Here is a 15,214-nt window from a genome sequence, read left to right as displayed (position 1 = left end):
TATTGTGAGTGACTTCTGTAAAACCTGAGGTATAACCATCCACGTTTTGCCTCATGTATTTTCCTGAGCTTAACTTATTAATATGTAAGAGCCAAGAAACAGCCTCATAAATAAGTAGGTCTATCAAACTATTAAACTGTGCAAGCACTTGTTTACATTAATTAAGAAAAGGATAAGAAGCTTCTGAGGGCAAAAATTTAATCTGCTAAATCTTGTTTACTGGTTGACTATTCTGGTGAAATTGAAGGGGAAAAAAAGCTGTTATGTCATCAAAAAGCAGTCCTTTTCTGTTCTCTTTTCCAGTAAAGAAGTCTGCCAAGCTACAGATATCATCATGTGTCCTGTGTGTGATAAATACTGTCCCTTCATGAGGCTGTCGGACAGCTGCGTTTATGCCAAGGTAATTTCAAATATGCAGCATTTTAGTCGGATTGAATTTAATATATACCTTCCTGAGAGATGGTGGGTGATCACATTCTCTCTGTCCTTTCTGGTCTTCGATTCTCAAGTTTATCTTGTAGGAGAGACTTACCCTTCATCATTCAGGATTCTAATTCAGGTATCTTTTATTTACTGTATATGTATTTAAAATGTATTGGCTCTAATTATTATCACAAGAAGCAAATAGAACAGTTGATGGAATCAGAGAAAGTTAGGTTCAAATCTTGACTGTGCTCTGTACCACTTATCCGTGGAGGAAAGTGTTATTTAACCTCTTCTGAGCCTCAGTTTTCTCATCTGTAAAATGGAGATGATGATGCTTGTTTCACATGACTTTTATAAGAAATGTGATAAGGTGTATAATGAGCGTAGTGCTTAGCAAATGGTAAGATCTCAGGAAATGACAACTGCCATCATTTTCCTCCTCTTCATCATCATTATTGTCCAAAAGACCTAGATTTAAGTCCAGGTCAGCTACTTACCTCCTTGAGCTTGCACGTGTACAGCCTCTTTGAGCCTGCACTTTCTCATCTCTAAAATGCAGGCAGTGATACCTGCCCTCTCTGCCCTATGGCACGTCATGAGGACCAAAGAAGATAGTATGTGTGAAGGTGCTTTGAAAAAAAAAATACATAGCACCATTATGTCTATATACTATCACATCCCCCTTTCTGATGTTTTACCTTACTTAATTAAAATTTTAGACACGTTCATCAAACTTCTAGAGTTCATTACTGAAGGGCAGTATCACTAATGCAAAGCAATGACTGGAGGAGATCTTACCTATCAGCTTACCCAGATTCCAGGTATCGAAAGGGTTGGCAGATTTTATGTAACCTCTACAGTCACTGCAGCTTTGATCTATCTAATTATACTGTTGGCATTGCAGAGTTTTGTTCAATTTAAGTGTGGAAACATTCGATAGGCAGCCCAGGAGCCTGCCCATCCTTGCTGTCTCTAGCCCTGCAGGTGGCCAGCCTGGTGGGAGGAATAGCAGCCAGCTGTGATTTTAGAAAGATTTGGACTCATAGTATGTGCTGCAAGGGACCCAAAAAGCACAAAATACTCTCCCTTCCTTTGGAGAACATACAGATAGACCTGCCTGCATGAGGACAAATTGAACAGAATGAGCTTGGGAAACAGAGATGTGGTGAGAATCAAAAGAGTTTGGTCAGTAACGTAATTTTGTTTAAAGATCATGAGTTAAGCACGAATGACTCAGGTGTAAAAATCCTGCTTTGGGGGAAGCTCAGAAGCCCAGTTTTTTTTTGTCTGGGGGATGTTTGTTTGCTATGTAAAAGATCTGTCTTAGTGAAATTCTTTTTTTTTAGGGAAGCTGTAATTCCTTAAAAGGATCATCAGGAGGAGTTTAGAGTGCTGAGATTTTATAGGACCTTCACCAGGCAGTTGCCTTCCCAAACGATCTAGATCTAAAACAATAATAATTATCATAATAGCTAGGCTATAGCTATAATAATAGCTAGGCAATCTACATTTATTATTTCTACTTCTCACAGGAACTTTAAGGTAGGTGTTATTATTCCCATTTTACTTGGAGACTCAGAGAGGTAAAAGTTGTTATTCTGTGGTCACACAGCAGGTAGCTGGCGCTCAGTTTATCTGTCTGCAAAACACGTCCCTGTGCCATGCTGAGCTTCAGGATGCTTCGGTTCTAAATTTTGGGTTTGGCCTTGCCTAGAAACTTGGTAAAAGGAAGGCTTAAGAGCCTCAGAATGAAATAATTGGAGTCATACAGAGTCTCCTTTAGAAAAATTTATTAGAAATGCCAGACTGATTCCATGGGACTGAGGAGACATAGAAATATTGGATCAAGTTGGAGCCCAGATCCAAGTCAGTCAACAGCTCTTCTGCTCATCAGGAATGTTTTATCCCTGACCCTTGCACTTGAACTTGCAAGGGTCAGAAACCCAATCAAACTGGCTTAAGCAGAAAAGGACTTCCTGGCTCATTTCACTGCAAAAAATACTAGAGCAGTTCACACTGTCTGAGCACAAGGACCTCATGCCTAGAACTGGTTGTCAAGATTGCCAGATGTCACTCTCTGGCCACCTGTCTATGTGATCATTTTGTAGACGGGTTCTCTTCACATGATGGGGAAGAGGGCTGCTGACTGCCACAGCTCCAGGCCTCCATCTTCCTTCCTTTATCTCCTTAAACAGTTTTGTATGCTTATTTTAAATTCTTGGTCTGCTGTCATAGAATGTCTGCTTCAGAAGGTGTATATTGCCTACTTTGGAATTTTTTTGGAGGTAGCTGTCTTCCCCGGATATTCTATTATTTTGGCCTTTGGGTGCTTTTCCCATGAAGGTATCAACCATTTTGGATAAGGGTCAGAGGCCAGGTCAGTCCTGGTGAATTTACAGAGAGAAAAGGACAGTGTGTCCCAGGTGCCACTACATGCTGTCACTCTGTTAGAGGACTTTTCTGCTCAGAGTTTCATTTTTAAGCCTGCTTAGAACAAAGCAGAATTAGAAGGAGGCACTCTCCCTTGACTGTAACTTATCAGCCCTGGGGTTTAAGAGGGAAAGCACTGGGAAGCGACTGCCTGAGGCCAGCTGGCCAGGCAGCACCTACATCTATCATCTCTCCAACAAAGCAGGACTCTGAGCATCCCTGATATTACCCCCAAGAACACGCACACTTGTGGTTTGATCTGTTGCAGCTTAATTCTGAGGGAGGGGAAACTAGTTTTCCAATGACCATTGAGGGAGAGGCTAGAGTAGAACTTAAATATTTCTCTAACCTGTGTTCTCACTCTGCTTGGGAACCACTACCACTCCCTACCATCACACACACACACTCGCTCTCTCGCTCTCTCTCTCACACACACACACACACACACACACACACACACAGACACACACACACACCAGTTTAAGGCAAACTTCTGTTTCCCCTGGCATTTCTCAGGATCTTTGTGTGTTTTTGTGTTTTGTCAGTTCCTGAAATCTACTATCCTGCTTCTCCAGGATTGATTTTGGCAGAGGGAGCCATCAGCCTGTCCTAGCTTATCATCTTAGGAGGAACTAGAAGTCTTTATTAATTCACCCTGATTCATATACTTCCAAATTGGTAACTGCAGCAGGAAAATGTCTCTCCAAGTGTTTGCATACCAGTCCCAGGGAAGGACTCTGATTGGTTGTACTTGAGCCATGTGACCCCTAGTGACTGCATGAGAGAGACCTGTTACCCAGAGGAAAGGTGATCTACGCAGCCTAAAACAATGACAACCACAATCCATTCCAGAATCTTTCCTGATGGTGCAGGGCGTTTCCACCAGGAAATACCCTAGTAGGGGGAACAAATCAACCACATACCATTGGGACTTTCAGGCTTGATTTGATGCTGACCACCTGATACACACAGTATAACACTCCTTTTGGCATCAAAATAAGTTGGCTTTAGACTGTTGTCTCACACTAGGTGTTTGAATGCCACGCATCTCTCCTATGTTTAAAGAAAGAAAAGTAATAAACTTTGGAAAAATTTTGAAATACTTCACACTCTGATATGATAGGAAAAGACCTGTTTATACTTGGCATGTTCTCCAAGGGACAGTAAAGCATACTTTACAGAGAGCTATAAAGCACCAAAAAAAAGGTTATGCTTTATGAACGTTTCAGTCATCATTTCGTTTTGGCTTGACCTTGGTGTGATTTATCCGGGAGGCGGAAATGAGCTTGGCAGCTTTGCAGCAAAAATAGATATTTTTGCTTTCTGCTATGGTGATTGCAATAGAATATATTATTCTAGCAATAAAGTATTTGCTAGCTGTCTTTGTGTTATGTGTAAGAGGTAAATGTAGTGATTACCTGAGGCTTTAATAAAGGTAGAAGTGGTTTGTGTTCATGGGTTGCTCTTCTTTCTAATGCTGAAGTCCAGAGGGCAGCCAGAAAATGTTTGCTCAAAACTACACACACAAAATAGCCATATTTTCAAAGAGAATAAACAAGGCATTAAAAACAGTGCTGGGGAAATCAGAAACCTTTACAGCAGCAACATTAATACCTACCTGGTCTTAAATATAAGTCTATCCACATGCAGATGTGGATGTATATTCGTTTTTCTAGTGCACAAAAGGAAATTCTTAATAGCACCACTGGGGCTACTGATAAATGCTCAACTAAGTGATTCCCACATAAATGGAACCAATCCTTTCCATATCCAAATTCTTTCACAGGAAAAAAAACGCTTCTTCCTTATGATGCAAAAGGAATATCCCCCAAAGAAAACCTGTAAAATTCATTGCATTGTCAGAGTTATTTTTGCAGAACATGGAAAAAATGTGAATTGAAATATTGTATATAAGAAATTAGTTTAACTGATTCATAATGTTCCCAGGTTACCCACCTTTTTGACAATGGAGCCACTGTCTTCTTTGCTGTTTTCATGGCAGTCTGGGGTAAGTGTTCTACATTCGTTTACCATGAATTCCCATCATTTGCTCTATGATATGTTCCTTTAAAGTCTGATTTTGGATTTGAGAGGAAGAAGCTTGAGTAAATTCAGTTGGCTCTTGTATTGGACACAAGTTGATAAATAATTCATTTGGTTTATTTTAAAAGTGATGTTATAGAGGAGAACATGTCTTATTTCTCTTAAGCCTTCAACAATTTCATCAGCATTCCATTACTGGAGTAAAGTTCACCTTCTGTTGGAGACAAAAATAAAGCTTATGGTATACCAGAAGGTCTGCTGAGACCTGAGTACCTATCTCAGTATATGTAGGACTTTCTATTGTGAGTGGAATCTTCTCATCTGACTAATGTGTGAGTACCCACCTCTAGCTTTCTTCCAGTTCTTGTCAAAATGGCTCCTTATAAACCAGAGCTATTTGCAATACTGAATTGAGTCCTCTGAAATCACTTCTAGCCAATAGCCCTGTAATAACAAGGTATGCTGGAACATTCACTTAAACAATTACTTAGCCCAAAGAAGTTACTTAGCCCACTTTTTGGTAAAATGGGTTTAATAACATCTTCCTAGTCAAATAATCATAGAGCTCTAATTTAATAGTATAGAAAACAGTCTGGACAAATTCATAATAAATGATGAATGGGGGTTACCTTTGAGGAGAAGCTTACCTTTCATGGAAGGATAAGTGAACAGTGATGAGAGAGAGGCCTTTTACACTATGTATTTTCAGTTTGGGTTTCTTCTAGAACTGACCAAAACTGAACTTTGAGGTTATAGAACTCTACGAACTCAAGGCTTAGTTCATGTTGTTCCTTATTCCTGGAATGAGCATCAGAATCTTCGCCATGCAGGGCCCAGCTGAAGTGGCATCTTCTCAAGCCAGAAGATGTCTTCCTCCTTTGAGCTTCCATAGCATTTGGTTTATGCCATTCTTTGGGCACTAATGATGATTTGTATACACAGTTTTTCTCCCCTAATAGGTTCATGGCCCACAAGGACAATTATGGTCATGGGAGACCTTATACATTTCTTTTGAAGACAGATTAGTATTTATTAGTATTTATTAATACTCATTATTAGTATTTATTAGATGGATGGATGGATGAATGAATAAATGGATGGATTGGGGAAAAAAAGAAGGGAAAGAGAAGAAAATTACCAAAAGAATTTCTTTATAAGACAATGAATATGTTTAAATGGTCTCTTTGACAAGTAGACATATGAAACTTTGTTCTCTTTAGGAGTTTGTTCTAGATACGTCTTCTTTACCTCGAGCTCTTTAAAAGAAAATTGTCCCACCCACCACAGCTCTGTTGAAGGAACATTTTTGAACCCTATGACTCCATCCCCTTTCATCCAATGGGCATTTGTCACAAGAATAGTCAAACCATAGGTTGGTGAGTAGCCTGGGAGAAGGCCTAAGGTTCTGCCCAAGGAGGAACTGGCAATACCACCCAGTCTTATTCTTAAGAATGTGGATTGGCAAATGTGGAGTGACACAGGGAGTTAGCAGTAGAAACTGACACTGAAAGATGCAGAGAGGGAAGAAGTGGGAGGGAGGGAGGGAGAGAGAGAGATTGAAATTGACCAGCAGGTAGAAGTGGGGACCAGGAGGAATTATGAGCAGGTTGAAGTTATGAGAAATCAGAACCTAGAAATTATCAGAAGCTAAGAACTAGTGGAAAAAATTAGAATAGAGGGTACAGAAGCCAACTGTCAGCCAACTGGGAGAAAATGCAAGACAGACCCCCAAAGAGAAGCAAAGAGAGAATGTAGCCAAGTCATGTTATTAGTGGGGTATCAGGGTGAAGACCCAGGGTCTCTTGTGGCTGTCATCTCTCAAGCTGCTGGCTTCCATATACGGTCTGAATAGGTCCAGTCTTTAAATTCCCATGGGATTCCTGCCTCCCTGCGTGGGCCTTTTGAAAGCCCTCACTATTTGTGCCACCCCTTACTGCATCTCTGCCCCCTTGCAAACAAAGGAAGCTAACCATAGTAGGGCTTTAGTTACAGGAATGACCTCTCAGGTCATGTATCTGGCTTTTCTAGAACATGTTAGTATGGTAATCATGATCACAGAATATAATAGGCTATCCACTACTTCAGCTTTGCCACAGTTACAAATGAGGAGACTCTGGAAAATGTATTCATTTCCTAAACCAGTAGTTCCCAAACTTTTTCAAGTCATGACACACATAGAAAATGAAAATATGTGCATAGCATGCTGATGTCCATGAAGGAGCCTGCTCATGGCCAGGCATAATACTGCCCTAAGCACCCCAGCCCTAGATGCCCCCAAAACTGATGGGATGATCACCTCTTGCAGACCTGTAATCCATTTCTGGCACACATACTGGGAAGATCTGCTTTGGGCTACTGGTCTACTCTGTAATGGGTTAATACTTCTGGAGAAAAAGTGGTATTCTGGAAGAATTAATACACAAAACTCCCTTACCCATTTCAGTGTTCTACCAACTTTACATATGCTTTGACTGAAATATTTTCTTCTCCCATGGTTACCCAGAAGTAAAATTCTGATAGAATGATAATTGTCTGTAAGGTAGAGGTTGGCATCTCCACAGCTTACCCAGTACCACCATTATAAAGGAGATGGCATCCCTTCCTTGCAAGTTGGAATGTCTTATGCTGGGGATAACAGATAGATTTTATTATTTTATCTCTGCCAAACTTAACGGACTGGTAGTGACCACCTGGAGCATGGAGGTTGCAAGTAGATGGGCTGGAGATCTGACAGTCCTCGTGCCTTGGAGGGTACTCATTAAGAATCTGATAGATGTTTTGTAATAACCATTGAGCAAAGGGAACGTTTTAGGGCCACTCCAGGCAAGGCAAGCCTGGAATAACTCATTTTCTGAATTGCTTTATTTTCGTGGACAACTTATTGCTTAAATCTTCTATTGTTCCCAGAAGTATGCTAGTTTGAGAAAAAGAATGATTTACCCCAGGTGTTTCTTTGTAGACAGGGCTTTGCCTTTTGCAGAAATCTAGAATAACCAATAACAGTAATAGTTAGAATAACATATACTTATTGAGGGCTTACTCTATGCTGGGCATTGTCCTAAGCATTGTACAGCATCATCTCAGTTATACAGATTGTATAGCAACCTTTGAGGAAGGGACTGTTACCATTCCCATATGATAGATGATAGACAAGAAAATTGAGGCAATAGCTAGAAAAAAAGTGGTAAAGCTGGGAGTTAAACTGGGCAAGCTTAGCTCCTCCACTCCACCGCTAGGCTCATGTGCTGTCTGTAATCCTATTTGCTTCTGCTTCATGGATCTGAACTTTAAGATAAAGGACTGTTATACCCATCCTGAGCCCTGTATAAACACAGCTTTGTGACAGTGGTGTCCTATAAAAGCACTTCAGTTCTGACGGAGCTCGGTTTAATAGCCTCAGGATCATCCTTTACGACTGAAAAGTTACAACATTTAGGAAAACAAATGCACTTTATTTTGGGGAAATTGCTAGATATGGAGATGATGAGAACAGATGTAAGTGGTTTACAAGCCCTCCAACGGGACAAAGGGACGGGGCTGGTGTGTTTGTTTTGTTGCCTTTTGCTTTGTATGTTCACCAGAGAAACAATAAGGCTCCACTTGGAAACAGTTTGGAGCAGCTGGGAGGGCCTTTGTGTGGGGTTCAGATCTTGACAGAGCTCCACCACCTTTGTTCTTGTTCACATGTGTGCGCAATGGCAAGGACTCCCGGGGACTGTACTGTGAGCCTAGGGCTCTGAGCTTGAATCAGAGTGGCTCTTTCGTCAGTGTTCATTTTGGTTCAGAAAGATTCAAGGGACAGAACAATTATGGCCTAAATTAGCTCTCTCCCTAGGGGATAAAAATGAGTCATGAGGGAGTTTGATATTTGCAGAGACTTGCCAGGAAGCATACTATCTCCCTCTGTTCTTTGTTTTTGTTTTCTTTGGTTTTTTTTCTCCTTCCTCTGTTTTTTTTTTTTTTTTCTCTTTCAAGTGTTGCCAAAAATGAAATTATCCCCAGTAAACAAACAAATCAAGGTCCTCAGAGCTTTCCAACCAAAATCACAAGATCGAGGTTGTTTAAATGCAAATTCAGAGATTCTGTATATGGTCCCATCAGTAGTTTATGAATGAAGTATGTCTCATTTTTGAAAATAAATTTTATAATAACTTGCCTCTTGTTTTTAGATATTTACACTAATTTTATTTCTATGACCTTATATATCTGACAAAAAATGGTGATTGTATATTCAAAAAATGAAAATTATGCATTTACTAAATGCCTACTAGGTATGTAGGTGTAGTCACATATGACACCTCATCCATTTCTTATAACCCACAAGGAAGAAATCACTATCTCCATCTTATAGATGAGGATATTGAGGCTCAGAGAGGTTATGCAACTCACCTAAGATTACCCAGCAGCTGGTAAGTGGTGCAGTCTGGATTTTAAACCAGATTTGGTCTGCCAAACTCCAGAGTCGTTTCAAAGTATGTCCACTGTGGCATGCACCTTCTGTAGGATGTTATAAGATTTCATTACTCAGCAGACAGTGCATGTTCACTGTCCCTTGGCACTGGATATACCCCCAAAAAATGAGTAAGATGTGATCTCTGCTTTCAAAAGTTGGTGATTATAATACTGGGTGTTAAGTCCAATTTACAAAGGGACAGTGAGCATCCATGAAGCCAACTTAACTGGGGCAAAAAGGAAAAGCAGAAAAGGTTTCACCCAGGAAGAGATATTAAAACTAAGTCTTAAATTTGCCAGGCAAAGGACTGAAGTCAGGAAGAGGTACAAATAACATTCTGAGCTGAGAACCACGTGGGCAAAACTCTGAAGAGGAATGCTTGGACATTCTGTGTGCTGGGGACATAGACTGTGTCTTAGTTTCCTAGGGATGCTGTAACAAAATACCATAAGCTGGGTGGCTTAAAACCGCAGAAATGTATTCTTTCACAGATCTGGAGGCTAGATGTCCAAAATCAAGGTGTCAGCAGGGTTGGTGCCTTTGGGAGGCTCTGAGGGAGAATCTGCCCCATGCCTCTCTCTTAGATTCTTGTGATGGCCAGCGATCCTTGGCATTCCTTGGCTTGTAGATACATCACTCCAATCTCTGCCTCCATCTTCACCTGTATTCTCCCTGTGTCTCCGTGTTTTCACATGGCAGTCTTCTTATATAAGGACACTAATCATATTAGATTAAGGGCCCACCTTACTTCAGTATGAACTCAACTAGTTAATCTGCAGTTACTTTATTTCCAAATAAGGTGACATTCTGAGATTGGGGCTTAGGACATAAACATATTTTTTCGCAGGGAGGACACAATTCAGCCGTAAGAGAGTGCATGTTGAAGCTTGAGTTCTGCTTATCACAGGACATCTGTACCACAACAGAGAACCATACTCCACCCTAGAGGCAACAGAAAGCCAGCTGAGGTTGTAAACTGGGGAGTGACATCATCAGTTGGGTTGGAGAAGTAACTGTGGCAGCAGTGTGGGGGGAGGTGAAAGTGGGGACCCGTAGGTAGCAGGTAGCCACTTAGAATGCTGTTCCAGTGCTCAGTCAAAATCTTATACAGAATTGGGTATCAGGGAGATCTTAATTACAAAATAAAAACATTACATTCTATACATAAATAAGTTTTCCTTGCTTTAGTTGCTTATAATAGGTAAAAATTGGAAATACCCTAAATATCCACCAATAGAATGGTTAAGGAAATCATAAGTAGCTGTTAAAAAGTGTCTTTCAAAGCATATAATAACATAGCACAAAGCTATATTTAACTTTTTAAAATGTAGAATACAAAGTATACAAATAAAGTGTGATTTCAGATTTATAAGTTTTACCAAGTCCAAGCTGGTAGCACTCACTGCATGACAGGCCAGTAAGTCAAGAGATGAGGTGTTGGGGCAAGGAATAGTGACTTTATTCAAAACTCCAGCAGATTGAGAAGATGCTGGACTAGTGTCCCAAAGAACCATCTTTCCTGGGGTTTGGATGCTCGTTTCTTTTATAGAGCAAAGACGGGGGAGGTGAGAAGGTAAAGTAAAAAAGGCTGTTAAGTCGTTGCAGATATTTCCTGGTTCTGGCCAGACTCTGGAGGGGATGTGTTAATTTCTTCTGGCCTGCAGCCATTCACAGGTGGGCCTGGTCAGGATGTTGCCTGTGAGCTAAACAAAGGTGTTTTATATTATATTAATGGCGATTTTTTTCTGGGTGATAGGATTATAGGACGTTTTTGTCCATTTTATTTAGGTATAATTCACATAAAATAAAACCCAGTGATTTTAAGTGTACATTGTGACAAGTTATGTGAAATATATATAGTCACATAACTGTCACTGTAATGATGACAGAACATTTTCATCCTCCAGGAAGTCTCCTCATGCCTCTGAAGTCGGCGCCTTGGCAACCTCAAACCTGCTCTCTATCACCATAGTTTCATCTGTTCTAGAATTGCATACAAATAGAATCTTTCAGTATTTATCATTTTGTTTTGGCTTCTTCCACTAACATTAATACTGTTGAGATTCATTTATATTGTTGCATATGTCGATAGTTTGTTATTTTAGTACAGAATAGTATTCCATTGCCTGAAATATAGCAAAATTTATTTATTTTATCCACTTGTTTATCCAAATGTTAGTAAACATTTGGATTCAATCTAGTTTTTAGCTATTATAAATACAGCTGAGACTTAATGGATATTATAAAAATTTTTGCACATTTGCATAGAAGTCTTTTTATCTATTTCTCCGGGGAAAATAACTAGGAGTGGCATTGCTAGATCATAGAATAAGGTAATGTCTAACTTTATAAAAAATTATTTTCCAAAGTAGCCATGCCATTGTGCATTTCCAACAGCATTATATGAGAGCTCCAGCTGTTCCACATCCTCACAAACACTTGGAATTATTAGTCTTTATAATCTTAGTCATCCTAGTAGGTGTATACTGTTAGTCCATTGTGATTTTAATTTGCATTTCCCTGATGACTAGTGATCATGAGCTTGTTTGCAATCTGTACATCTTTAGTGAAGTGTTTGTTCAAGTGCCCATTTGTTATTGGGTTGTCTTCTTATTTTTAAGTTAAAAGAGTTATTTATATAATCTGGGTAGAAGTCCTTTAGCATGCATGTGTTTGCAAATATTTTTTCCCAGTTTGTGACTTTCATTTTTATGTTCTTAATGGTGTCTTTTAAAAAGCAAGAGTTTTTACTTTTTTTTTTTCTTTTCTTTTTTTTTTTTTAATTTATTATTTTTGGGGGGGTACACCAAGTTCAATCATCTGTTTTTATACACATATCCCCGTATTCCCTCCCTTCCTTGACTCCCCCACTTCAAGAAGAGTTTTTACTTTTGATATATTCCAATTTAATTTTTTTCTTTTATTCTGTGATTTTTGTTTATTTAAGAAATCCTTGCCAAACTCAAGGTCCCTGAGCTTTTCTTCTATATTTTCTTCTAGAGAGCTTGTAGTTTTAGATCATATTTATAGGTCCACGAGTTATTTCAAGTTGATTTTTGTATATGGTGTAAGGTAAGTGTCAGATCCATTTCTTTGCATATATGGATATCCAATTATTCCAGTACTACTTGCTGAAAGATTATCCTTTGCTTCCTTGGATTTTCTTGGCATTTTTTGCTTGAAATCAATTGGCCATTTGTGGTTCTGTATCTGGAATTTTTTTCTATTTGATCTGTATATGTATTTTTATGTAATGACACTCTCGATTATTATAGCATAATAATAAGCTGGGAATCTTACTCTTTTAAAAAATTGTTTGGTCTACTTTAGGTCCTTTGCATTTCTATATAAATTTTAAAATTAACTTGTCAATTTTTACCCCCAAAATGCTGATATTTGATTGTGATTGAGTTGAATCAACAAATCAGTTTGGGAATACTGAAGACTTACTATCAAATATTTCTACCCAAGAACATCATTTAGCCTTTCATTTATTTAATTGTTCTATAATTTCTTTAAGCAATGCTATATAATTTCCAATGCACAGGTCTTGCATATTTTTAGACAATTTTCCAGAATCACGTTGTCTAGTAATCCAATTACATGTATGTTAGACCGCTCAATATTGTCCTACAGGTCACTTATGCTTTGGTCACCCTTTTTCAGTCTTTTTAGTCTTTGTTTTCTCCATGCTTCTTCTTATACTGTCTCTATTGATTTGTCTTCAGGTTCACTGATCTTTTCTTCTGAAAAATCTAATCTTCGTTTACTCCTATCCAGTATATTTTTCTTTTTGTATGTTGCATTTTTCATCTTAGACCTTAATCAGTTAGGTCTGTTTTTTAATACATTTACTTACTTATTTATTTATTTATTTATTTATTGTCTGCATTGGGTTTTCATTGCTGCACATGGGCTTTCTCTAGTTGCAGTGAGCTGGGGCTACTCTTCATTGTGGTGCACAGGCTCCTCACTGCAGTGGCTTCTCTTGTTGTGAAGCACAGGCTCTAGGTGCATTGGCAGGCGGATTCTTAACCACTGTGCCACCTAGGAAGTCCCAGGTCTTTTTTGTGTTCAGATTTTTATCTACCTTCTTGACATGTGAAGCACATTTATAATAGAGTTGACCCTTGAACAACACAGGTTTGAACTGCACAGGTCACTTATATGCAGATTTTTTTCCAGTAAATATGCACTACAGTACTCCATGATCAGCAACTGGTTGAATCCACAGATGTGGAACTGCTGATATGGAGGACCTACTATAAAGTGATACATGGATTTTTCGACTGCGTGGGGGGTTGGCACTCCAAACCAACCCCCGTGTTGTTCAAGGGCCAAATGTAGTTGTTTTATCATCCTTGCTCTGTCATTTCTATCATTTCCGGGCTGTCAGTCTGAAATTAATTGATTTTTCTCTTGCTTATAAGCTTAATTTTCCTGCTTATTTGCATTCCTGATAATTTTTTATTCAGTGCTAGAAAGCATTGAGTTTTTGGTTTTGTGTTTCTTTAGTGTTGTACTTTATTCAGGCATGCAGTTGTTACTTGCAGCCCTGTTTGATCTTTTTTAAACTTGTTTTTTAGCTTGTTATTGTAAGTACAACTAAGGCATGACCTTTAAGTCTCTTATAATACTTATGTATTAAAATACTCTCCACTCTGACTAGTGGGATTGTTGAACTACTTCTAGCCTCTGTGAACTCAGGATTGTTTAGCTACCAAGCAGCCTCATGTATTCAGTAGCTTTACCCCATGAATGTCAAGAGTAGAGTGGACCTCATTGCTAATATTGGATCTTTCTTTTAGTATAGCTCCCTCCTCTCTGATACTCTGCCCCATAAATTCTTCCTACTTCACTCTTCCTACTTAATCTCTATCTCCCCAGCTCAGTAAGACCACTAGGCTGTATTTTGGTTCTCCCTGCCTGAACTGTAGCCTAGGAACTGCCTCGAAGCAATGAGTTGGTATGCTCCTAGGGCCCACCTCATTTATTTCTTTACTCTCAGTGTCACAGTTTTGTGCCATCTTTTATCCAGTGCTAACAGCTATTTCTTACATTGTACTAGTTAATCCTTATAAGTGGACATGAAAGTCCTCAGTCTACTGCAATTTAATGGCTTTTTATAGAAAGGAAGAATACAGTCAGACAGAGCTTCAGAGAATTGTGGTTTCTTTGGGAAACTTGCCATAATCCATGATGTCTCCTTGGCATTACCAGTTTGGGAACACTGTTGGAATATCCAGAGCTAATCTGACCTGGGGATACACACTATTCTAAACTCTGCAAATACCACTGCATAACCTAGAATGTGAAAATACATGTATATAGTAGTGAATATTATTTTCTAATGACCATCATGTTGCTAATCTGTCAGGAAACTTGGGAAACCAAATTAATCACTGTATGTTGTCTGAGCATGGGAATCAGTGTAGCTAGCAAAATCCCTAGAACATCAAACAAACGCAATTAATAATTGTTAAATGAATAAAAGAGGGGAACGAGAACTGTTTTTTTCTGCTTGATTAGTCATTCTTATCCCATGTCAGGATACCTTTCTAATACAGTAAGTCCCCTGTACACGAACCTTCAAGTTGTGAACTTTCAAAGATGTGAACGTGTGTTCACGTGTCCAATCACGTAAGTTAGTTCACGTGTCTAGCGTACATTGTCATGTGTGTGCATCTTCTACACGTGGTTTTGTAGAAGTTTTTGTGTATTGTGCAGTACTGCACAGAGTACGGTAGTACACAGTATCTTTATTTCAAGCCCAGGATGTCCGGAAGCAAGCATAAAAGCAGCAGTGATGTGGCTGATACTGCTAAGAAGTGCCAAGTGATAACTATGGAAACAAAAGTGAAA

The 15,214-nt window shown here is 39.1% G+C and overlaps 1 protein-coding gene across 1 annotated transcript in view; it reads left to right on the top strand.

The window, feature by feature from the left end:
• The window catches only part of ANO4 (anoctamin 4), a 398,627-nt gene that overhangs the window by 318,076 nt on the left and 65,337 nt on the right, over positions 1 to 15,214 (top strand). The window contains exons 15-16 of the mRNA XM_057743345.1: positions 304 to 400; positions 4,804 to 4,864. Of these exons, the coding sequence (XP_057599328.1) occupies positions 304 to 400; positions 4,804 to 4,864 (158 nt within the window). The remainder of the gene's footprint in view (positions 1 to 303; positions 401 to 4,803; positions 4,865 to 15,214) is intronic.

The sequence above is a fragment of the Hippopotamus amphibius genome, chromosome 7 (assembly GCF_030028045.1).
Source record: "Hippopotamus amphibius kiboko isolate mHipAmp2 chromosome 7, mHipAmp2.hap2, whole genome shotgun sequence".
NCBI lineage: Eukaryota > Metazoa > Chordata > Mammalia > Artiodactyla > Hippopotamidae > Hippopotamus > Hippopotamus amphibius.
The sequence above is the reverse complement of the archived record's forward strand: the minus strand, read 5'-3'. Positions and strand labels throughout refer to the sequence as shown.